The sequence below is a fragment of the Trachemys scripta genome, chromosome 3 (genome assembly GCF_013100865.1).
Source record: "Trachemys scripta elegans isolate TJP31775 chromosome 3, CAS_Tse_1.0, whole genome shotgun sequence".
Taxonomy (NCBI): Eukaryota; Metazoa; Chordata; order Testudines; family Emydidae; genus Trachemys; species Trachemys scripta.
In genome coordinates, this window is record NC_048300.1 from 149,316,014 (window position 1) to 149,341,914 (window position 25,901).

Below are 25,901 nucleotides of genomic sequence, written 5' to 3' on the forward strand. Positions count from 1 at the left end.
CCTGGGAGATAAGCTTATCACTTCTGTGGTCTTGTAACTATCTAGGTACTTCTACAGTCTACTTGACCATGGTATCTATTGTAACAAGTTATATTTATTGTCATGCATTCTGAAATTTAATTTATGTCTCTGTCATGAGTTACTCTGGCAGAGATGTAGCAGAAAGGGTAAGTAGGAAGAGATTTCTTAAAAGTTGATCATAAAGAGGTCATTCTGATGAGCAGATGAGGCCACAAACTGTACACCCACTTGTTAAACAGGCCCTCAAAACTGTGACCTTTAAATGGGGTTACAATTCAGATTTTTGAAAATGAACAGTTGTGTAAACTTCTGCACAGTTTTACACAAAAAACAAATCTGAACACTTATTTGTGTCGACAGAAAAATGGGGGCGGGGGAAAAAATCAATAGTACATAGGTGATTTAATATAAAAATAAAGGGAAAAGTGGAGATATAAGAAAACAAATCCAAAATCAAGAGGGAAGGAAAAATTCTACTACGAGAAACCAAATCAATCTGTAGAATTGACAGCTTCCTGGTTCTGATTCTCTTTATGAGACAGGACCTCTCAGGTTTGAATTTAGGTTGATTCACCTTGACAGTCATCCCTTTTTTGGTCTTACCTTGAAAGAAGGACTTTCACACTTGGGTAAAGATGAAAAAAAATCATGAACAGTAACAGGATATAACCTGTACAGCACAGAACTAGTCTGCCAGCTGGGATACTGATGGGTATGCTTGTCACTGGGAGGATGGAACCAAAAAGAGGGCTGGTCTCCAAGTTCACCATCCAAGGTTAAAAGGAGTCTGAGCAGGTCTGCACATGGAGGATTATATGGGATCAAGCTTCTGATACCCCTTTGATGTTAGTGTATATTAGGGCTTGTCTACTAGGTGGGGTAAGGTGCTCTATTGCAGGGATTCTCAACCTTTTTCTCTCTGAGGTCCCCCACAACATGATATAAAAGCTCCAGGGCCTAGCAGGGGTGGGGGGGGGGCCTCGGTGCAGGGTCCTTTGGCATAGGCGTAGTTTGACTTCTATTTTTGGGAGGGGGGGCAGGGGCCAGCCAGGCTCAAGCCACCTCCACATGGTGGGGTCCAGGGAGAGAATGCCACCTCCACCCCCCGGCTCACCTCAGGAGGCCACCCAGCCTGTCTGGATTGGGGGTGCAACCAAAAATTATAACTCTCGGACCCCCAGTTGAGAACTGCTGCTCTATGGGGTCATGATTTCTAAAGCACACTAACGCACTGAGCAGTAACTGGTCCATGTAGACCTTGCCAGTGGGTACTAACCATTCTAGTGCACTTTAACATAATACTGTTTCAAACAGCACTATGTTAAAGTGCATCAAGAGAGTCATCCCATGTACCAATTAATGCATGTGTTCTTGCACTTTAGAAATCACACCCTTGTATAGCACATCACCCCACTCTGTAGACAAGCCCTTTATGTCATATTACTGAAGATTTCATTCAACATTTCAGTCAGGCCTTTTATAACAAAACTAAGAGTTCAGATGATCTCAATTGTTTTTAAATACCTAAAATTTTCATGCTTTTTATAGCCAAGAGAATGATTTAAAAAAAAAAAACACCTATCCACATTAGTACCACAAGAGATATTTGTTTACAGAATTGTGGCACATTTCAAAAGCTACTTCTGGTTGAGGTTTTAGTGACAAACATATTGTAGAATATTTTAGAACTATTCTGTGCAACAGGAGAGGTACTCACCTTACATAGTATCTGAAGTTCTACAAGATATGTCCTCCTAATGGGTGCGCCACATCTTAAATAACTCCAGTTACTGCACAAGTTGAGTAACAGTAGTGTGTTAGAAAAGTACACGCTGACCTAGCAGTTGAAGACAATTTCTCACCAAAGTCTGAACACTCGCTTGAATCTTGGAAATGAGTATGTTAGAGTTATAAACCTGTCCCTTGGAAGGTAAACTCTGGCTGTTATGGAATTCAGAGAAGCCCTATGAAGTCTATTCGTTGAACTTGAGTCAGGATGAACATGTTGATGTGAGAACTGAAGTTCTAATCTGTGCAAGAGAAACCTTATTATCTGGATGTATGACCAGATTTATGATTTCATCAACAAATCTTCAAAGTAGGTGATGACACTTATTCTCATATTATGCAAATGAGTGGCTACCTCTGCCATGATCTTTGAGAATATTCTTGGAGCAGAGGAAAGACTGACAGAGCACTTGATACTGAAAGTGATCCTTGGCTCACCATGAAGTGAAGAAACCTCTTATGAGGGGGTGAATTGTGACAGGAAAGTATGCATCCTGAAGTAAGGGTCAAGAACCAATCCCCAAAATGTAACCATTCTGAATATTTGTGATTTCATGGAGGTACTTTGGAACCTGAGATCTAATATCTGTCTCCATCCTCCATTCTTTTTTGGGACCAGAAAATAGTTGGGATAGAAACCCTTCCCTCTGGTGTCTGACTGGAACTGATTCCATGGCCCCCATGCATAGAAGAGAGATGACTTCCTGTCTCAGCAAGAATACCTGAGTAGGGATGGGGAAGGTGGGGGAATGAAGGTGAATTGAATGGAATAAACCAATGCTGTGGCTTCCAAACACTACTCGGATGCAATTTGGCCCCAAGCTGATCAAAAATGGGAGTGTCAGTCTCCAAAGGAGGGAGGAGGACAGGATGATGCAGCTGTCTTGGGGAAGTTTGAGCTCTCAACCGAACCATCAAAACTGTTTGGAGGATGAGGTCTGCTGGGTGGTGGTGGCAGTTGCAGCAGGGAGTCTCTTCTTTTGAGGTCTAGTTTTTTTTTTTTTAAGGATGGTTCAGTAGACTTATGGTAGACAGAGTATTAAACTGAGGAAGTGCTCTGTGCTTTGTACAACCTGCCAAATTCTCTCTTGTTAGCAGGAGTATAAATGCCAAGAAACCTGAGTGTGGCCCTTGAATCTTTTAAAGTATAATGAGATTTATCTGTAGACTCAGAGAAAAGCTTCAGCTCTTCAAAATTCTGGAGAAGACTTTCCTTTTGGACCTCCCTAGGAGAGCCGGACAGTGGTAGCTAAGATGTTTTATGCATAATGACTGCAGGGGAGAGAGAGAGAGAGAGAGAGAGAGAGAGAGAGAGAGAGAGAGAGAGGGCTGCCATGTCAGTTGTATCTAGCGAAACTTGCAGAGAGGTTCTTGCCAAGAGCTGAACCTCTTTGATTACAGCTTTGAATAGCTCCAGATGTGCCATCAGGAAGTGATCAATAAAACTCTTGAATTTATCATAATTGATGTAATTGTATTTTGACTAATTAGCAATTCGGAATTGTAGAGTTGCTGACAAATAGCTCCTCTGTCCAAATAGGTAAAAATGCTTTTAGTCCTTGACATAGGATGTCAACTTTGTATGATGTTTGCCATGCTCATGGATAGATTCCACAATCAAAGAATTTGGGGTAGGTTGGAGAATAAAACTTCTAAATTTTTCACGATTACATATTTTTGTCTGCCCATTTGCAAATAGGTGGCTCAGTGGCTGGAGTTTACCAGATGGTTTGGCAGGATCCAGTATCACTTCATTCACTGGTAGAGCAACTCTTATTTTTATCAATTCTGAAGCCACCATACTTCTGTTTTTAACTACAGACATAGGTAGCTGGCAGAGGGAACTTAAAGGAATTCTGACTTCCCATCACTAAGGGGCCACTGTAATAAGTGAGGTAAGAGGCCTGAGGCTTAACATCCTTTCTCCTTGACACAGTTACTTTACTGGAGTCTTCAAGAACGCCAGAGCAGAATGAAGAGAACAGAGTGTTCAAACAGGCAGGGGTTACCTCAAGCATTCAGAGTCCCTGACTTCCTTAATGTTACTGTGAACGATTGGGGGAAGAGAGAATGGTAGGGATGGGCAATTTCTGCCCATTTCAATGTTGAATGGAACAAAGTTGGAAAGAGATTTTTGCAAGGCAGTAGGCATAGAGATGGAAACAAAAAGGGATAGGAGGACACAGGAGGGCAATGGAATATCCGAAACCTCTCCTACTTCCAGAAGAAATTATAGAGAAAGATAAGAAACCCTCGCTGACTCACACTCACTCAGGAAGAGATAAACCTGATGACAATGAACTGTACAGTGAGACAAAGATGTACGGAGAAAGAAGAAGAGAATAAAGGTAACAGAGCACAGGTCTTTCGGTGCATGCAAGGATATCCCATTGTGCTTTTTATCGCTCTTAGTCCTTTAAGAGATGAAGTTCTCTTAATTTAGTCCCAGTTGGGACTGGAGGTCCCCAGGTGAAGCACCTGACTGGAGGGATCTCAACTTACTAGGGTCATGTGACTGCCTGGAGGAACTATAAGCAATGCTTTAGGTTCAGACATGTGTCTTGAGGTGAGTTTACCTAGAGAAGAGCTATCTGGGAAACAGCTGTAGCCAGGACCAGGTGAAGGAAATTAATGCAATGATCTAACTGAGGCTTCGTATTTCTACCATAGCTGAATTTCCTTTTATCGATTTTTAAAGGGATTCTGAGATCAATCCAGCAGTCCAGTGGGTATACAATGCACTGTAAAACAGGGGCTATCCAATGCTCTGAACTGAGCTACTAGGGATGCATGAAGCAGCACCCAACCAAATGGAGCTTTAACTGTTGTTGATGGGCTCCAAAGAAACACTTCCTCCTTATTTAAGGCAAGCCAGCATTGTTCCAGGTCAGAGTAAGGGAGAGGAGACTAAACATTAAACAACTGAAGGAGGACACCAGTACCACTCCCCATAACACTTTAGAACCCTACCTTTGTTTCAGAATTTTAGAATATTTACATCCTGTTTTGTTTATACTGTACAGTATTAATCACTGTAATACATAGCGTTTTGACTAGAATTTAATAATGCATCCCACATGGATTTCGTGGGTATATGTTTAATTGTTTCTGTAGGGATGCAATAGCCATCAAATTTCATTAATCTTTTGTACGATACATTTACTATTACTTTCCATTGCTACAGTACATGAAGTCTGCTTTGAAATCACACACAGACTTGATTCAGTCATTTCAATTCCAACATAGAACATCAAGGGTAGGGTTTACAAAATACTTTTTGTTGATGAATTGTGTCACCTTATCGCTGACTTTCAAGTTGTATAATTGTAGAGCAATGAGAATATACTGCACAAACGGCAACATGTAAGGAGTCAGAGATAATTAGATAATTCTGTTACTAATACAACTGTAAATGTTTTATTTTATAGGATTGTGTTGGTTAGGACAATACCTTATCTCCCAATGTGTGAAGCAGCTTTCTAAATTTGTGAAATTTTAATCTAGAATTTTCTGACAATGAGACCAAGGCTATTTCATCCATGTGCACCACACCTCCCAACCCCCATTCTGGCATTCATCCTGATGGGCTCAGTTACTCCATCAGGATACAATGAAAGCTTGTCCATCCCAGTATCAGCTGCTAGTTAAAACATGCCTTCCAGCCCCACTGCAGAGGGTCAACTAAACAACATACATGGATTTTTCTTTTCAGTAAGCCAAAAAGTTTAGTTCTGTATTGTTCAGCAAGAAATGTAGGTGTAGCTACATGCAAGTAATTTGTCAGCTGAACAGCATCATTGTCCACCAACGCATCACCTTAAAAGTCACTAAAGGATCTAAGAATCATCTTTGATTTTGGGTGCTTCTCATCATCCAGTTCTTAGCAATATACAGGATTCATCCACTGAACATTAGACTCCTTTCTACATTACATTATTTTTCAATTTTAAGAATAAAACAGATGCCTATTCAAGAGCTGTTGGTATGATACCAACTAACGCCACAACAACATCCTTATTCAAATGTCATAACAAATGCTTAAACTCTCAGACTCATTACGTCAATGACTCTGATATTACTTTGTTTTTTGATCTGTGATCCTTTTAAAATTGTGGACTACATGAACTCTGCTGAACCTGTACATTCACACTTTCGTTCTAACATTTACATTTAGACTTAACAATCAAATTGACTCTGTTGCCATGAGAGGCAATGGCAGAATGAACACAAGGGATCTCAGCACAGAGAGGGGACTAGACAGCTTAATTGTTAGTGGATGAAATAAAAATCTGAAATTACATTCACTACTAAATAACTTTAGCTTCCAAACTGAAGATAAAAATCTAATACACAACCTAATACCCATTCACAATGTACAATTTCATTTTAAAATTAGAGGTAAAAGATCAGCAGTAGATTATCCAAAAAGACAGAGATTTAACCCAGTTTACTACACAGAGTGCAAAATCTACTACATCTTGCCTTACAGCCAAGTGATGTATGTGTGCACCCACAGCAAGCAACTCACAGTCCTCAACGCATAGCATCTTGAAGTGAGAGCAGCTGTACTGACAGAGTGAAGATATACAGAATTATTTCTATACAGAGACACATTAAAGCAGTCCTACCTCAGAACCGGTTACCTCAGTCCTTCGGCTGCAGTTGAGGAACCTAGTTTCTTGCTGGGAAAAGACCAGACAGAATGGAGGGACAAACTCCTTTAGTTGTGACCATGCTTTGTTAGAAGTAGGAGGTAGGTGATTGCTAATCATTCCTCTCAGACTTCAGAGATCACTCTGGTAAATGGGTTACAGTTGTGAGATGTAGATAAATTTTCCTTTTGACAATGGTTAGGCTGCTGGTGTGTTGAGACTACTGCCTATCATACTGACCAATATTGCTTCATTGTCTCTTTGTATTACCCCATCTGTCAGCATCCACCAGTTATCTCTTATTCTTTTTGTTGTTTGTACAGCACCTAGCTCCTGGTCCATGACTAGAGCTCCCAGGTGCTACAGTAATACAAATAGTAACTAGTTTTCAGAGGTTCAATTATTAAAAATATTGATAGCGGATATGTGGTGGCCATGACAACTGTTCGATGAGATCCACTGCCTCTGCACCTATGAGGAAGTAAAGGCTTATAGCGTGAATTTTCTGATCAAGGTATATTTTGTTATATACTATGGGGAAGTGAGAGAATGAGACCTTGGAAGCCTATTTAGAATACTAGAATAAAGACTTAGTTCTAGGGCTAACATTAGCTTTTTCTGAAGTTCTTCCAGTTCCTCATTCAGGGTCAGCTTCTCAGTGCATAAATGAGAAGACTATATACATTCAATGTAGTATTCAGTTTCTTACTGTGTGAATGAGAAGATGGTTTAAACAGGAGCATCTGAAATTTATTTGGCAATGGGGCACTTTTTCCAGGAGACTTATACTGTAACTGAAGTGAAACCAGGCTACTGGCACAGAAAACTAACAAGGTATTAAACTTGGAGTTGGAAGAAAGCTGACAGGTCCTGATGAGCACTCACGTCTGACAGACATTTCTGAACAACAGAAGCTGCTAGGTGCTGAATTCTGAAATCCAGCCACTTTGTTTAGATGCCTAAATGGGAGCTTATATTTTTAAAAATTTGGCTCAAAAACTACAAGATGTCTATATATCAATGTAAAAACTTAAAAGCAAAATAGCCTGTGACGTTATTGACAAACTGGGACCATACAGATCATTGTTGCAACCAAGGTCCTGTAGTGGCACCCAAATCTTGTATAAAGGAGGTCAAAGGGGGTGTCTAAGACAAGGTTATGGTTTACTGGTTATGATTATGTTGTCTATGTGTGTATCAGTTTTGTAGTTGAAGTTATGAATATTGGCTCTATACTGTCTGTATGGCAAACTTATGCTATGCTTCTGGGTGACATCCCAGACAAGCTGGGATTAGCTCTGCCTAGCCTGCTTGATGGCCCATTAAGGGCCATCATCTATACAATGGACCCATTAAGAGAAGGCAAATATGCCTTCAGACTCAGCAAAGTATGCAGGAACTGGCCCGTGTAACTCCAGACTCCATTTTGCTGTAATTTTCCACAGTAAGAACAAAGAGGTGTTGTTCTTACACCTGGAAAAGACTATATAAGGCTGATGCCTCATCTCCATTTTGTCTTCAATCCTGCTTCTTACCTCTGGAGGGACTTTGCTACAAACTGAAGCTCTGAACAAAGGACTGAGGACCCATCCCAGCTGGGGATGTATTTCAGAGACTTGATTTGAACCTGCAGTTTATTCTATCGCTGCTGCAAGCTTGAACCAAGAACTTTGCCATTACTGTATGTAACTGATTCCATTTAACCAATTCTAACTCATCTCTATCTTTTTCCTTTTATGAATAAACCTTTAGATTCTAAGGGATTGGCAACAGCGTGAGTTGTGGGAAAGATCTGAGTTGTATATTGACCTGGGTGTGGGGCTTGGTCCTTTGGGATTGAGAACACCTTTTTTGTGTATATTGGGATATTGGTTTTCATAACCATTTGTCCCCATAACGAGTGGCACTGGTGGTGATACTGGAAAACTGGAGTGTCGAAGGAAATTGTGTGTGTGACTTGTGGTTAGCCAGTGGGGTGAAACCAAAGTCCTCTTTGTCTGGCTGGTTTCGTTTGCCTTAAAGGTGGAGAAACCCCAGCCTTGAGCTCTAACTGCCCTGTTTTAGCAATTTGTCCTGAATTGGCACTCTCAGTTGGATCCCGCCAGAACCGCATTGTCACATAGGCAAACTAGATCACTTAGCAACAGAAAAGGCTCTTTATATATTAAGCAGTACTAAGACGCGCTGAAATAACAAACCAATGGGATTCTGTAATACCTGGTTATAGGTTATACAACAAAGAGATGGAGAAGGAGATGGAGAAGGAGCACTGTAAAAAAAATGTATAATGAAGAAATTTAAGTAAAGAGGATCTGAGTAAAACGTGTAGGGATAGAAACCTAAATCCCTAAGAATATAAGGGAATATATTAGTTTGGTTATGCTACCTGATCAGGAAGAGTGCAGAGTGTTGAAGTACATGAAATCTAACAAAACCACCACCATGGGTAACTCCAATGACCCATATATCGCGCAGCCAAACATTACAATGGAATAAAGTTTAGAGAAATATTTTCTCAACACTTTAAAATGATTGGGTCTTGGAATAACTAATTCTAAAGCACACAAAGAAGAGATTATTCTCAACATACTCATAAGTAACCCAGGAATTAGTCCAATAACTATAAGAGTGGCCACAATACAATTAAGTTCACCATTCTCAGAGAAGAAATCCTAACAAAAATAAACAGACACCTAAATTTAGAAAGTGGGATTTTTATTTTTTTTAAAAGAGGAAGTTGGTTAAACCTTTAGTCAAAAGTAAGGAAATCAAAATCCTTAGTTTCAACACGGAGGCTATGTCTACACTATGGACCTTGCAGTGGCACAGCTGTAAGGTCTCCTGTGTAGCAGCTCTATAATACCAGCAGGAGAGAGCGCTCTGCCACCAGCATAATTAAACCACTCCCAACCGCGTCTCCCACCAACATAGCACTATCCTCACTGGCACCACTTTTGTCAGTGAAACTTATGTCAGTCAGGGGGGTGGTTTTTTGCACACCCCTCACCAAAAGTTTTGCTGAAAAAAGTGCTATTGTAGACATAGCCAGAAGCTATGCAAGCACACGAGAGCAGATTGCAGAAGGTATGTATACCCCAAAACCAAAAAGAAAGCAGGATGGCAAGAGGGGGGCGGGGGGGGGAAGAAGTATGGCTAAATGACAAGATTTAAGACAAATAGGCAATCATATTATAAAAAAATAAAAGTAAATCCAACCACGGTGAAGCCAACAGAAAGGAGCATAAAAATGGCAGGTAAAATGCAAGATGGAAAGTAGAAAAGCTCAGAGGGAAACTGAGCAGCAAATATTCGAAGATTTAAAAAAAGGAAAATTCTTTTGGCATAATAAAAGCAGGAAACCTGCAAATTAACCAGAGAACTTTACATAAATTGAGGACAAAGACATTGCAAAGGAGTTCAATTACTTTTGCCTCAGTCTTCATAACAGGTGATGTTAGAGAGATACTTATCCTAAGTCTACTTTTCCCAAATAAGAAAAAGGGTATACTTTTAGCGACTAAGTTGTTTATCTGTTCGTTGTATGTATAGTTCCTAGCATAGTGGGGTCCTGATCATGAATGAAGCTTCTAGATGCTCAATTTAAAAAATAGGAGCTGGAACAAACTGATAAATGAAAAGTAACAGTTACCAGGACTCAATGGTATAATCCCAACAGTTCTGAAGGAATTTGAAAATTAAGTGCTAAACTGCTAATGAAAATATGCTATCTTGCATCACGATGAGGTAATATACTAGAGTTAGCAAATGTTGTACATATAAAAAAAGTGATCCTGTGAACCAGTAAATTTCAGTATTGAAATACTAATTAAAAACAATTAAATACACCAATGTGAGCATGATAGGATAAGGATAAACCAGCCCACAGAGTGTCTCTAAACAAGAAGTGTTATTTGAGGGTATTAAAGTAATGGATTAAAAAGAACAAGTTAGTATGAACTGGATTTTCAAAGAGACCTATACAGAATTAATCACAAAAGGCTATTAAGGAAGCTAAGTGGTTATGGGATAAGAGGTAATAAGACCAGAAATTAGCTAAGAAAGAAAAAGCACGAATAATAATCAGTTTTCAGCATGCAAAAGATTGACATGGAGTACCCCAAATCATACTAAGACTAGTGTTTATTAATAGTGATCTGGAAAAGGATGATCAAATACTGAAGGAGATAAAATTTGCAGATGACTAAAATTAGGTTATAAAGACTCAGAGGAGCTTCATAACACAAAGCTAAGTGATGGTATATGAAATTCAGTGTTGACAAATGCAAGGTTATGTACATCAGGACTAGTATGAATTATTCACAGACTTCACAGGATTTAAATTAACTGTAAGCACTTCAGGAAAACACCTGAACACTACCATGGACAGCTCAATGAAAGTCTTTTTTTTTTTTTTTTTTTTTAAACTATATTCTGAGCAGTCTTAGGATGCAGAAGGAATAGGGTAATATATTATAACACAGGGGTTCTCTACCTTTTTCTTTCTGAGGTCCCCTTCAACAGGCTATAAAAACCTCCAGGGCCCAGCGAGGCAGGGGGGAGATTCGGGACTCCGGGCCAGAGGTAGGCCCTCGGTAGGGTTAGTTTCACTTCTATTTTGGAAGTTTGCAGCAGCATCAATCTCCCTGTAGTGAAGACCAGCCCTTATGTATTTCATATTTCTATAACCATTACTACTTCTAAAAGAGGAAGAGTTGCTTTTAAGTATATGAAAAGACCTTTCTCTGTAAGTGTCTGGTTTAGGCTAGTCAAGAAAATCTTATGTCTATAACATTATTTCAAAACAACAATGTCTATATCCTCAGCTTTAGGAATTCCCGAGTGTCATTGTTTCTGATTAATAAGAAGATAAAATATACACCAGAAGAGCTTTTTATTGCCTTCTTCCCACCTGACTGGAGTGGAATACAGGCTTTTCATCAGAAACAGTCAGGATAGAGTGCACCTCGTGACATAGTAATGGATTAAGGGATGACAGAAAAAAAAACAGATGCAGCAGTGAAGGATTTTGAGTCAACAAAAGCCCTAGTCAGAAGAGGTACTAATTCAGGTTGCAATAAAAATAGAGAGGAAGTATCAGACTGTCACTTATGGTTTCTCACTCTTGTCATAAGTTGTTTGGGCATGTCTTTTCTGAAGAGGAACTAGACAACTGCCTTTTTTAAACTACCTCAAGTCGCAATGTATGTTTGTTTACTTCATTCAACACATCTTGAACTTGTAGCAATCATCATATGTTCACAGAGGAGAATTTCTTCTATTTTCAAAACTATATATTTCTATGAGAAGTCCCCAGTAAAATCAGTAACCCTCTGGATTTTGGAAATGAAGATTGAATTAGACATCTCTGGAAAGGAGAATCTGAGCTTTTCTATTGGTGGATGGGCGGGTCAAGCACGCTCCAGACTAGTAATGCAACTCAGCCAAACCACCTGAGTCAGTCAAGGAGGTCGCTCTTGCCGAGACCTTTATACCACTATCATGTAACAAATAATAAAACATAAGAAATGTAATGCATTCCCAGTTTGGAGTTTCTTCCTCAGCTTGGGTTAAGAGCACAGCTTCCTCCCAGATGGTTGCTTTCTTCTTTACCCACAAGTAATTTTAGAGCCCCGCCTGAGTTCTCTCTCACCCTATTTTGTTGGGGACAAGGCTGTGCTGTTACACCCTACTGCACACTCCTAAAAAAAGCCCTCAAGTATGGATTAATGATTCTGAAAAAGCACAACGTACATAAAATGCTACTATAAAGAAGACTGGCTGAACAAACCTATTTCAGATTGAACAATTCATTATTTCTATTTCCTTTCTCCTTATACTAGAATAGCCTGCCAATATAGATAAGTAGTTATGCTAATTATGATTATTCTCTTTGCTGAATGAAGACCTTTTGTGACTCAGATTATTAAGAAGTCTGTGACTTGTTTTGACCCGCATTACCAAAGGCTAAAACATACAATGTTAATATTACTGGTCAAGTAATTTATTTATTTATTTTAAACTAAATGTCACTTAATGTTAGGATTCAGGGATGCTACATGAACAAGAACTGCCACGCTAACAGACCTGGAACATTTTACTAAATGTTAACATCCAGATAAATGCCAATGTGCCTAGCATTTCACAGCTAGAAAAAGAAAAGTATCAGAACATTTTACAGTAGAGAGGGAACAGTAAGGTATATTAATTACACTAATGATTTGGAATGGTAATTAAAATACTGGATCTTAATTAAAGAAAGCAGTTTTTAGGTAACATCTTTTCCCATAATCTTTTTCTATACACCGAGTGTCAATACTGAAATTAATACTGTGACCCCCAGTTTTCAGAGATGATGGGAAGCAGAAGCTCCCACTCACTTCAACTGGAGTTGCAGCTGCTCAGCACTTTTTAAAGTCAGGTTAAATGGTTAAATGTTTATGCAAAGTAAAGTTCATTTGTTATGATTAATGAGGTTTCTTTAAAAAAATACAGACCTCATAACTACAGAATTTAGAACTCAGATATTCGTAATTAAAGGAAGATAATTCAGTTAGTATTTTATCAGTCTTATAAGAATTGAGATATTATAGCCAAGACATTTTTCTTTACATGAACATGCTAGATTAATAGTTCTGTAAATAAAAGATATGTAGTTTTTGTGGAGCATGCAGGTAAATATTAAAAAGTAATGCTAGACTTCCTGGACTTTGCCAGCATCACTTTTAGTGGTTTCAAAACATTTTACTTTTCTTCAAAATGTTGGTAGTTCACACCACTTATCCATGGGTTTTCAGAAGCAACTTTCAATGGTTCAATAAGTTCTTTAATTTTACGCCCTTAACATGGTCAGTTGTGAATTATTCAAATCACTGATATGCATATATTCAGATTTTCCAGGGGTGTTCCCATACTTGCTTTTTATCAAAACTTTTTAACCAAGTCTCCACAACTTTAATTGTGTGAAAATAATCAATTTGTTATCTCAGCCATTTTAAATGGAGAGATTTCATCTCCCTTCTTATGAATATGCCTACTTTTTAGTACTTCCTTTACTCCAATTACTCACTAAAATCCATGCATTTTTAAAAGGGACTAGCTGAACACCCGCCTGATAATTAACTATTCTAAACTGACGAGTAGGCGAGTAACTTTTTCCTCCCAAATAGATGAAGCAGATTAAGGTCCTTATTCTGAGGGGCTTGTTTCATCTGGTGTGGAGAACTGGAACCTTGCCAACTACCTGGAAGGACAGTATTGTGATTTCACTTTATAAGGGCAAGGGACCACACAGTGAATATAAGAGCTACAGGCCGATCACCTTGCTCTGTATTCCAGGGAAGGTGTTTGTGCATGTACTGCCGGCACACTTGGATCTCTGTTAATTCAGAAGCATTGCCCCCAACAGTCAGGCTTTACAAGGAACAAGTCCACATTAGGCGCTATTTTAGCCCTCTGCTTATTGGAGATACACCATGAGTTCAGGAAGCCCCTGCACGTAGCGTATATTGATTTTAAGGCTGCTTTTGATTCAGTTGATCATGTCACGCTATGGAAGGCCTTAAAGGTGATAGGTGTCCCTACCGTTCTTCAGGTCTTGATTAGAGAGCTGAATAATGGAACCACTGCCAGTGTATGTCTGGGAAACCGGATGTCAGCAGCTTTTAAATCAGTATCTGATGTCAGGCAGGGCTGCGTCTTGGCCCCTGCACTCTTTTGTCGGGCAATGGATTTCATCAGGTCAATAGGCATTATGATTGGTGATCTCTCGTGCTCAGACCTTGACTATACTGATGACATCGTTCTTCTAGTACAGAGCCCGGACAGTTTATTTGAGGCACTCCAGCAAATGGAGGAGGAGGGGCTAAGACTGGCCTCCATATTTCGTAATCAAAGACAAAGCTGCAAAATCTAGGACTAGGTTAACCTGCAATTCCAATGTCTTTGAATAATGAAGTTGTCAAAGTAGTCTCCAGCTTTTGCTATTTGGGGTTCTATACTCATCAGTTCTTCCAACTCTCACATGGATGTTCTCCATCAGATTGGCATCGCAGCATCTGCCATGGTCGTTTATGGAATCATCATCTCAGCACAACAATCAAGTTCAGGATTTATGTATGTACCCTTCCCGTACTGTTGTATGAAACATGGACACTACGCTGCTCAAACTGGGCAAAACTGGAAGCTTTCCATGCAAAATGCCAACATCGTATATGGTGCATAAAGTGGAATTACTTCATTTGTAATGTAGATGTTTGTGGCTGTTCCTGTCTACAGATCATCAGTGCCATTGTTCACAGATGGTGCCTTATGCTTTTTGGACATGTCGTGAGAATGCCACAAGACATTCCAGTGAACTTCCGTTCTTCGGACAGCTTGTGACAATCGGGATAAAATTCCAGCAACCAAGGGGTTGAGGCAGCCCAGAGGCAGACTCCCTATTACATGGGTTCATCAAGTCTGTTCCAATGTTGGACTCTCTGGCTGTCAAGCCCTTGTGGCCACACAGGAACAGACCAATGGCGAACAATCATTACGGCCGACTGTTTGGCTAAGTGTTGAAGAAGGTATTGTACTTAGAGTACTCCATGCACTTTTAACCAGTTCAAATAATTACTCATTTATAGGAAGTACCACACGTCCCAGAGTCGACAGCTGAAGAGTATCCAATGGCTTATATAGATATTCTTCCAGTGCAATTTGTAGATTGTCCACAATTCTCTTCATAAGCTCTTGGAAATGGTTGAAGTCATCGGCATGGGGGGAGGGGGAGGAGGAGGGTGAAGACAAGGCCACTTCATAGAATCATAAAAATGTAGGGCTAGAAGGGACCTTGAGAAGTCATCAAGTCCAGACACCCGCACTGTGTCAGGACCAAGTAAACCTGAACCATCCCTGAAAGGTATTTTAAAAACTTAAAATGAGGGGGATTCCACAATCTCCCTTGGAAGCCTAGTCCAGAGCTTAACTATCCTTATAGTTAGAAAATTCTTCCTACTATCTAACCTAAATCTCTTTTGCTGCAGATTAAGCCCATTACGTCTTGTCCTACCTTCAGTGAACATGGAGAACAATTGACCATTGTCCTTTTTTTCCATAACCTTCTTAAAGTGTGGTACCCAGAACTGGACACAGTACTCCAGCTGAGGCCTCACCTGTGCCGAGTAGAGCAAGAAAATTATCTCCCACATATTTCATATGACATTTCTCTTAATATGCCCCAGAATGAAATTAGTCTTTTTGGCAGCTGCATCACACTACTGACTCATTCAATTTGTGATCCACTATAACCACCAGGTCTTTTTCACTAGTACTATCACCAAGCCATTTATTCTCCATTTTGTAGTTACACATTTGATTTTTCCTTCCCAAGTGAAATATTTTGCACTTGTCTTTATTCATAGGCAAGCTATTGCAGCAAAGAAGTTGGAGACAGTGCACAAAGTGCTACAGGATGTCATCAATGTGGTTAATTTTATAAAAACAAGACCTTTAAATAGTAGAATCTTTGTAATGAGATGGGGAGTGACCATGAAAATCTTTTAACCAGCGAACCTCTGTGTGGTACATCTCGTGGCAAAGTGCTTAAAAGAGTTGTCGAACTTAAAGATGAGTTAGGCATTTTTCTTTTACAAAAAGACAAGTGTTCCAAATTTGCTGACCCTTTCTTTGATGACAAGTAGCTGTCAGTAGTATGCTACCTAGCAGATATTTTCGAAAAAATAAACACAACCTGCTCTATTGAAGATGGGGTAAGCGGGGTGCAGGAACAGGGGGAGGGGAAGACACCCTGACATTAGCCCCCTCTTTCCCCCTCCCCGCATACAGCAAGCAGGAGTCTCTGGAAGCAGCTCCAAGGCAGAGGGCAGGAGCAGCACATGGCAGTGGGGGGAGGGACAGCTGCTGCACAGGGAACTTAGGGGGGCTGCTGGTCCACCCTGGTTCTAACCACCCATCAGCTAGCTGCAACGGGCTGCTCTTCCTGCAAGCGCAGAAAAAACAGGCGGCTGCCAAATTACGTTAGAAGGGAGCATTTCACAACTTTAAACAAGCACGTTCCCTAATTGATCAGCAACTTAACATCGAAACAACGTTAACCGGGACGACTTTAAGTGAGGAGTTCCTGTAGTCAGTTTTGGTAAGGCTTGACGAACCTTAGAGTGTTTGCACCAGAAGACGACTGAGCCAGATTTGGTCCAAGGGTGTGCTATTGGAAGTTCAGTTGACTTGGCAGTGGAGCTTGGAGCCGAAGCAGATGCCTTCGCTGATGGTAATTTCTTGGCTCCCAAAATAGCCAGAGTTGATTCAGCCCTACTCTTCTATATCCTTTATATCTATCCATCAGCTCCCTGAGGTGTGGTTGATAAGGCCTACTGTAACAGAAGAAAACTGTAGTCTATTCTCTCTCCTCTTCCGGGCACCAGTACTAATTGTACTATAGACAGTGCAACATGTTGACGAGTGATTCTTACCTAAACGCTTCAGGCACTGAATGTGCACAGACACCAGCAAAACTGCCGGACAGAATGCAAATCTCAAACCCATGCTTCTTGGAGTTGGGATCTGCCATGTTGGAACCAATCAATAATATGCTTAACTGATATAAAGGACCATGAAAAAGGGTAAGCAGTGAGATGGTAAAGTTTGCAGATGATACAAAATTACTCAAGGTAGTTAAGTCCAAAGCAGATTGTTAAGAGTTACAAAAGGATCTCACAAAACTGGACGACTGTGCAACAAAATGGCAGATGAAAATTCAATGTTGATTAATGCAAAGTAATGCACATTAGCAAAACTGAATCCCAACTATATATACACCGGGGTGGCCAACCTCAGCCTGAGAAAGAGGCAGAATTTACCAATGTACATTGCCAAAGAGCCACAGTAATACGTTAGCAGCTCCCCGCCCCATCAGCTCCAGCACCTCCCACCCACTGGCAGCCCCACCAACCAGCGCCTCCTCCTCCCTCCCCACATCACCCAAGCAGCTGTTTCACAGCATACAGGAAGCTTGGGGGGGGGGGGGAAGGAGAAGGGAGGAGTGAGGGCACAGCGGGCTCATAGGGGGTCATAGTAGGGGGCAGGAAGGGGTAGAGTGGGGGTCCTGTGGCAGAGCCAGGGGTTGAGCAGTGAGCACACATCCTGCCCCCAGTATATTGGAAAGTTAGCGCCTGTAGTTCCAGCCCCGGAGCTGGTGCCTATACAAGGAGCCAGATATTAACTTCTGAAGAGCTGCATGTGGCTCCGGAGCCACAGGTTGGCCATCCCTGATATATACAAAATGATGGGGTCTAAATTAGCTGTTACCATTCATGAAAGACCTTGAAGTCACCATGGATAGTTCCCTGAAAAACATTTGTTGAATGTGTAATGGCAATCAAAAAAGCTACCAGAGTGTTAGGAACCCTCAGGAAAGGGCTAGATAATAAGACAAAACATATCATATTGCCTCTACATAAATCCATGGTATGCCCACACCTTGAATACTCCATGCAGTTCTGATTGTCCCATCTCAAAATAGATATATTAGAATTGGAAAAGGTAGAGAGAAAAATGATTAAGGGTATGGAACAACTTTCATCTGAGGAGAGATTAAAAAGACTGGGATTTTCAGTTCGGAAAAAAAAAGGTGACTATGGTGGGGATATGATAGAGGTCCATAAAATCATGAATGGTATGGAGAAAGTGAATAAGGAAGTGTTATTTTACTCTTTCACATAACACAAGAACTATGGGGTCACACAATGAAATTAGTAGGTAGTAGGTTTAAAACAAACATAAGTACAAAAACAACAAGGAGTCTGGTGGCACCTTAAAGGCTAAGATTTATTTGGGCATAAGCTTTTGTGAGTAAAAAATCCACTTCTTCAGATGCATGGAGTGAAAATTAGAGATGCAGGCATTATTATACTAACACATGAAGGGAAGAGAGTTACCTCACAAGTGAAGAACCAGTGCTGGCAGGGCCAATTCAATCAGGGTTGATGTAATCCACTCCCAATAATTGATGAGGAGGTGTCAATTCCAGGAGAGGCAAAGTTGCTTTTGTAAGTGAGCCAGCCACTCCCCATTCAATCCCAAATTAATGGCGTTAAATCTGCAAATTATGTTTAGTTCTGCAGTTTTAGTTATTTGTGTCCAGAATAAATTGACACAAATTGGACATCAGGAATGATAACATAAAAAAACCAGTAGGAGAACACTTCAATCTTCCTGGACATTCTATAACAGATTTAAAAGTAGCTATACTTGAACAAAAAAAACTTCAGAAACAGACTTCAAAGAGAAACTGCAGAACAAATTCATTTGCAAATTTACCACCATTAATTTGGGCTTGAATAGGGACTGGGAGTGCACAGAGGCAAAGTTTTCAAAAGATGTACAAAAGATGGCCACGTGGTATGCTTGTTTTTGTCCTAAACAGATTTTTTTTCAGCATATGATGTAATGTTTCCAGAGTCCAATTAGATGTCCGATCAACACAGCATATAGTATTTTAATTTATTCACACATGTTCCTATTGCTCATTGATGTAAAGCGAAGTGCTTTTCAAATCTAATTTGAAATAAAATTCTGTTTATACAACTTCATGTAATAGAATGTTTTTCTAAGAAAATGAAAGGTTCAGAACATATTTTGTACTAAAAAATAATAGGGTAATAGTAACTGAAGAGGTCCATCCGCATCAGACTTAAATTGGACATAATTTTATTCAGATTTAATAGTTACATAAATATCTTGTTTCTGTATTTACAGTTTTAGCGCTTAAATTAATTCAGACATTCAAAATCAGATTTTGACCACTATCCACTTGAACCCAACATCTTACATTTAGATTACTTTTTAAAGTAATTTAAAATTTGGTTATAAAAAGAACACTATAAACACAGAACCTAGTAAAAGAAGAAAAACAGATCAACTGTCAGGGCCCTATCATTTATAAGGGAAGTGTTTTTAGGTACTTCTAATTATTTGGAGAATAAATCCTAAAATACGTTTAAGAAGTTTAGGTGTTAAACAGAAAGATTCCCATGGGGAACTCTGGGCTTTACACCAGATATCTAACAGATAACTAAACCTACTATTCATCCACATATCCATATAAATGATGGCTGGAGAGGCATTATCTAGAGACAACATGCAGATAATAACCCCTCCTTCCCTTTCCCAGAAGCTGGGGTCAGAGAAGAGTGCTAGAATTCCTACTAAAGTGCTAATCCCAGTCTTCACTCAGAAATCCATTTTCCTATCAGTACCCAGCTAGTAGAAGTCTGATAAATAGTAATCCCTGCTCACCATTTGTTTGCAAGATAGGAGAATGAGCTACTCATTGAAGACTCAAATACCAGGGTCTGGATGAGGGATACAGTAGCAGAAAAACCTCATGCAAAAGCTGAAGGTGGTATAGAGTAGCGAAGACACCACCCTCCCACATCATCAAGGAGTCTGTAAAAGGAGTAAATGAAGTAGTGATCTCCCATATATACTCATCGCAGCAAGAGGGGGTAAGGAACTAGGGAAGGAGTTTGAAAGTTGATCAGACGCTAGTGAGATCATACCACAGAGGCACCTGGCTGCTAAGACTGTGGAGAGGGGCCTCTGCTATTTTGCCCGTCCTCTAGCCTTCTAATAAATAAATAATAAATAAATTAATAGAGATATCCTATCTCCTAGAACTGGAAGGGACCTTGAAAGGTCATCAAGTCCAGCCCCCTGCCTTTACTAGCAGGACCAAGTACTGATTTTGCCCCAGATCCCTAAGTGGCCACCTCAATGGGAAAATGTCTACTAGTGCTCTAGTGACTGCCTCTGCAGCTGCTGCTCATAATAGATCTCAAACCCACAGGAGTTCTGTCAGTATCACTACTGCCCACAGGGTTCTAAATAGCTGCAATAAAACTGATAAGATTCTGGCACTTTTTACTGTGGTGCAACTATGGATAACAGGAAGTGGCACTGGAACTGTGTGACTACAGACTTCGGAAGATAGCACTATATTGATTACACTTGGTTCACACATGGAAGACTCTCTTTGAACCCATAAGAGCTAGGAACATTTTTATTTTTAAATGCAAGCTTAGCATTTACTCAACTGATAGAAAAGATTCCTATTCACCCTGCCAAATGGATTTTTAAACTTTGAAAACTTTAATTTGAATGTGTTATTATATCCTTGTAATAAAATAATTGTTATTTATACAACTACTGAACATGACTACCATAACTGGTATTTTTGAGGACTACTAGCTGGCTGTCCCTTGGAGATGCTATGTCCCTTGCTCAGTCTCATCCCCAAAGCGAGCAAAATGAAGAACAACTCTGCTTACTGATTTTACAGCATAGTTCTTCTCCAAAGTCAGCCTGCAAAAACAATGGCATAATGGATTCTCCATGACAATTGTCTCAAAGGTTTCAAGAGTAAATGTTCTCTGTTTACAATTTAAAGGGTGTTTTTCCCTAATTGCCAGGCCTGCAAAAACTCAACCTGAGATGAGAAAATAACTACATCGGTGTGCACATCTTTACTAGTCAAAGATTCTGAGGGCCAAATTCTGTCCTCAGCAAGATTTAAAGTTTCCACAGGGATAAGTTTGGCATGCAACTGGAACTTGGTTAAGAATTTTGCTGATATTGCATAAAATAGAATAGACTCCACCTCACTTTCTATATTTTATAAATTCTGCAGCACTAACGGAAGTAGAAAAAATATTTTTTGTTACTGAAACAAGCAGATACACCAAAAACACACCGGAGCAAATCTATTGATTAAGTGATACCACTTTAACAGTCCCCTTTCTAACCATAATCACTAAGTAAAAAACATTAATAACCATTCAAGTCTCAGTGCTGTTTAAGCCGAGGTCAAAACTAGTGCAATACACTGAATAAAAAGATTGTTAAAAAAAAAAAAAACCCACCACTTCCAAGCACTTTTCAATCATTAACATTTTAATTTTCACAACACAACTTATCTGCCACCCTTAGGGATCCAAACACTAAGAGCTAAGGAATTTTTGCCTGTTTGCTAAAGATTTAAGACACAGGACTATCTTGACAGACTATATTTTTAGAGAAGGGGAGAGCTGTGTTGGAACAATAATCCTTTAAGGATCAAGAACAAAAGCATACAGTCACTGCAAGAGTCTCAAAGCCAATTAGGAAAACAATGTGTAAAAGGTAAGTTGCACCACACAGCTCATTTATATCCTGGTATTTCTTCAAAGTAAAGGTAATATACTTTAAAACTTGATTGGAAGGTAAAGTTCTTTGATGGATAGAGTTCCCTTAATGTAGCCAAACATTGTCAGTGCTCAAAGACTCCTGAGGCTACAAGGCCTCATTACACAAAGCCATCAGCATCATTACCACCATATCTTGGAATAGCATTAGCTTCAGTGTTTGGCTTTGTCTGCCTGCTTCCCACAGACTAAAAAAATGGGGAAAACCCAAGAGATGAACAAAAATATCTTGTCACAAACCTCTGGATCTTGAACCCTGCTTTCAAGAAAATGAAGTGATCTCCTTCTCCACCCCACACACACGTCAACCCTGACATGAGTTATTAAATATATACAGTGTTGTTGTAGTCATGTTGGGCCCTCATCTTAGGGACTTGAACTCTGTATAAACTCAAAAGCTGGTCTCTCTCACCACCAGAAGTTAATCCCATAAAAGATATCACCGGACCCACTTTGTCCTTCATGCGTTATTAAAGGCTTATCCAAACTAGCAGTCAATAAGGTCACGTCGACATTAGGAAAAAAGCCAACGAGTTCAAAAGTGTCAATCCTGAAAGTGTACAGCTGCAAAGCAGCTGTATTTTTAATGTAACTGATTGAGGTAAACACTGGGGAGATTTTCCTTGATCAGCTAACACGTTAAAAATACACCTTTTTCCTAGTGAAAGCAAGGCCTCAGAGTAAACTGTGTAGCTCTTCATATGATACAATACTTTCTCTCCTTTATTACCTGCTTAGATGAGCAGTGAAATAGTTAACTATACTGACATTTAAAGTACCATCTTTGACATCTGATTTGGCACGCATTGAAATGAACAGGGTAGTTCACACCTTACAGCTATTGTTTCACATGTACTGAAAACCTGGGGCATGTCTACACTACAAATTTTTGCCACTGCAAGTTACATTTGCATAAAGCCACCACAGTTAATATATAGCTTGTGCTCATGCATAGATGGCTCTTTGTGTCGTACTGTCCATGAGTGCTTGTTTCAATGTACAGTGCAGTGCACCATGGAAAGGTATCCTGATATGTAGCTCACCACTGTCCAGCACACTGTTTTTTGAGAAGTTTTGCCAATGCATGGTGGTCAAGTTCCATCATGCAATTTTCTCCACTCCATAATGACATCTCCATTCCATAACTTACACGCGTATTTTGAAAATCTCATGAACCTGTGCAGGTCTTGTCGGTGTTCGCCATGTCTGACAGAGGCACAGAGCTTGCACAACTCTGCACCATTGTCATTAGCACTGGAAGCACAGGATTCACAATCCTCCAGTATTTGCAGAGCCACAAGAAAAGATGATTTCCTGCACAAACTGCTGTGGGACAAAGCGAGAACCAATTCAAGATTGTTGGTGGCATTAATTGAGCAGGTGAGGGGAAGGGGTTTTCAAACAATATGACCCCTTGCCAGTACAGTTCACAATGGTGATCAGAGCAGTCAGTGTTAGGAATTGTGGGACAGCAGCTGGAGGACTGATGGGGTTGACCTTGGTAACACAGCATCTACACTTGCGCTCCGTCAACCTCAGTACATCGGCCATGGATCAATGTGGCTTGGGGAAATTATGTTACTATGTCAGCATAATGGAGAATTTATATCAGTGGGAAACAAATTTTAGCGTAGACACATGCACAACTAGGGTGATGAAAAGCTATTTATGTTGACCTAATTTTGTAGCGTAGACAAGGCCTCAGGCAGATACTGCTTTCCTTGGTTACACTCAAGTCACATTTCCAAGATTTTCTTCAGAACAGCTAATGACTTTAAAAAAAAAAAAACACAGATAGAGAATAATCGAGAAGCCCAACCCCACACATTTTGAAAAACGATACATAAAATCACCAATAGAGGACAAGTTAATAGAATCATGACTGTAGACATTTTGTTGGTGACTTGCCAGTAAATAAAACAGGCAAAATCTTAAACAACAAATAATTGTTGGAAATAGATTTATCTTAAAACAAGGACAAGACTATACCACAATTTTTAACCTAAAATCTTGAAAAAAAACATCAGAATCCAAGAGCAAAAAACAAAAACAAAAAGTACTAACAGGTGGAGAACTAAGAATGTGTGCTACTATCTGACACGTTTATAAAGGAAAGTAACCCTGTCCCCCACACTCCCAGCTTTCTTGGTTGTATTTTACTTTTTTATTATTACATAAAGATGTACCTTGGTATTCTGGTATGTTCAGTAAAAAAAATTCTCTCATTTCCATTTCAACTACATGAAATATCTTGAGAAGCTCATGCTAGCAATGACACATGCATTCGGATATCTTCTTTTAAACTTTTCTGTTTTGGAAATTTTTGTGAATTTCTGGTATCAAGATGCTGGGATATTATTCATGGAAGATTAGTTACAACATGACAAATAAGTTTGACATGTGAACATTCAGAACAAAACACTTTAATATTAATAAAACAACAGAGATATGAAAGATGGTATTTTTATGCAGCTGTGACACTACATTCCCACAGCAAAAATAAACTGGCAGATAGAGACTCCAATGAAGTATATATAGTATTGGACTACACTGCAGGATTAAAGTTCTAAAAACATGTTAATTGTTTTTCACAGATGACATGAATCATCTGTCACAAGAGAAAGCATCTTTACAAATACTTTCAAAGAAATGTATTTGTTGAACTTCTTATATCAAAACAGATTTGACATGAAAACATACTTTAGTTTGAAATGTAGTTCTTTCGGTAAAGTTAAAACAATTAAGTTTTCACACAGCCTGTGCAAAAAGTAAATACATTGAACTGGTTTGTTTCTTTGAAAGTTGTTCTATTAGAGCATTTAGTCAGGATTTATTTGGACTGGAGTTATTTAATAATCCTGCAAACGATAAACTGTGTAGGTTCATGTATAAAATGGATCAGGTATTCATTTATAAGTATCTCACTAAATGAGTGAGCATGGCTAACAATACATTTATTCTTATAAAGTACATAGTAATGTCGTCTCTGTTAAAAAGAGTATTCAAAATGTGTGTAGATGGGTAACAATTTGAAACTTTATCCCCACATTATACTGTTCTAGTTGCTTTATTTCCTTGCTACAATAAAATTAAACAAATTGTTCTTAAACATCTACTTACGAAGTCACAGAAATTACAGAGATTAGGGAAGAAAGCCATTACATCTAGTCCATTCCTCTGCCAGGATTGTTTCCAAAAAGTATTTATTGTTACTTTTTCCAGTCTAGTCCTAACTGTACTTAGTACTGCAGACTCCACTAATTCCATTGCACAATCTGAAAGACCTTGATATTCGGAATATTATTCTTCTCCCTCCTTGGTGTTCACTTAAGTTATTTGTTCAATCCATGACAGAGTTCCATAACATACTGTAGCAGTGAATCCATATTACTATTATTATACAATTTAATTTCAGATACATCTCTGTGCCGCATCTACAGACCAGAACTCTCATGTAAACTGTATGTAAACTGACACTAGTCAACAGCATAGACCTCAGTTTTCAAAAAAACATACGCATGAAAAATACACAGTAACTATGAGTGCAATAGTGTATTTTTGAAACATTAATTATCTACGTCTAATTCTTGTCAACTGTTATTTTACTAGGATCAGATAAACATTTTAATACAAACCCTTCTTTCCCTGTCCCATCAAATGGATGGAAAGTTGTCATTGTCAGTCTTTGCAGGTCAGACAGTCACTCAAGTATTCATGAACCATTAACAGTAGTTAATTTGGACTATTATTCAGACATCTTTTTATATTTCAAATACATCTATCTAACTCCAGGCACAATACATGGCCTAATACTGTATCCATTTGTAAATTAAAAGAAACAACATGAAGTAGTCTTACCTTTTCAGTTGTTAGGGGCTTCAATGTTTTTTCTGATTCCCTCTCTCTCTTCTTCTCATCTTTCTTTTTCTCCTTTTCCTTCTGTAAAAGAAAGAGTATGTTACTTGCTAGGAAAAAATGTTTGCAAATAATATTAACTTAAATTTAAAAAAAAGTCCTGCTGAACACAAATGAAAGTCTTCATATAAAATATAGAAATTGATTACACATCTTAAAGTTATAATTTTTGAAAATAAGTAAAATTATTTATTGTACTTTCCTCATGTGTGTTATAGTAATAGTCCGTAGTCAGTATGGTAGCTTCCAGTGTTCCAAATAGAGATTACCAAACTCAAATAAGGTTCTG

At 39.1% G+C, this 25,901-nt stretch overlaps 1 protein-coding gene across 2 annotated transcripts in view; it reads right to left on the bottom strand.

The window, feature by feature from the left end:
- SMAP1 (small ArfGAP 1) overlaps positions 1 to 25,901 on the bottom strand; it is a 175,203-nt gene that overhangs the window by 91,612 nt on the left and 57,690 nt on the right. For both annotated transcript variants that reach the window (XM_034766216.1, XM_034766215.1), the window contains one exon: positions 25,556 to 25,636. In XM_034766216.1, coding sequence (XP_034622107.1) covers positions 25,556 to 25,636 — 81 coding nt within the window. The remainder of the gene's footprint in view (positions 1 to 25,555; positions 25,637 to 25,901) is intronic.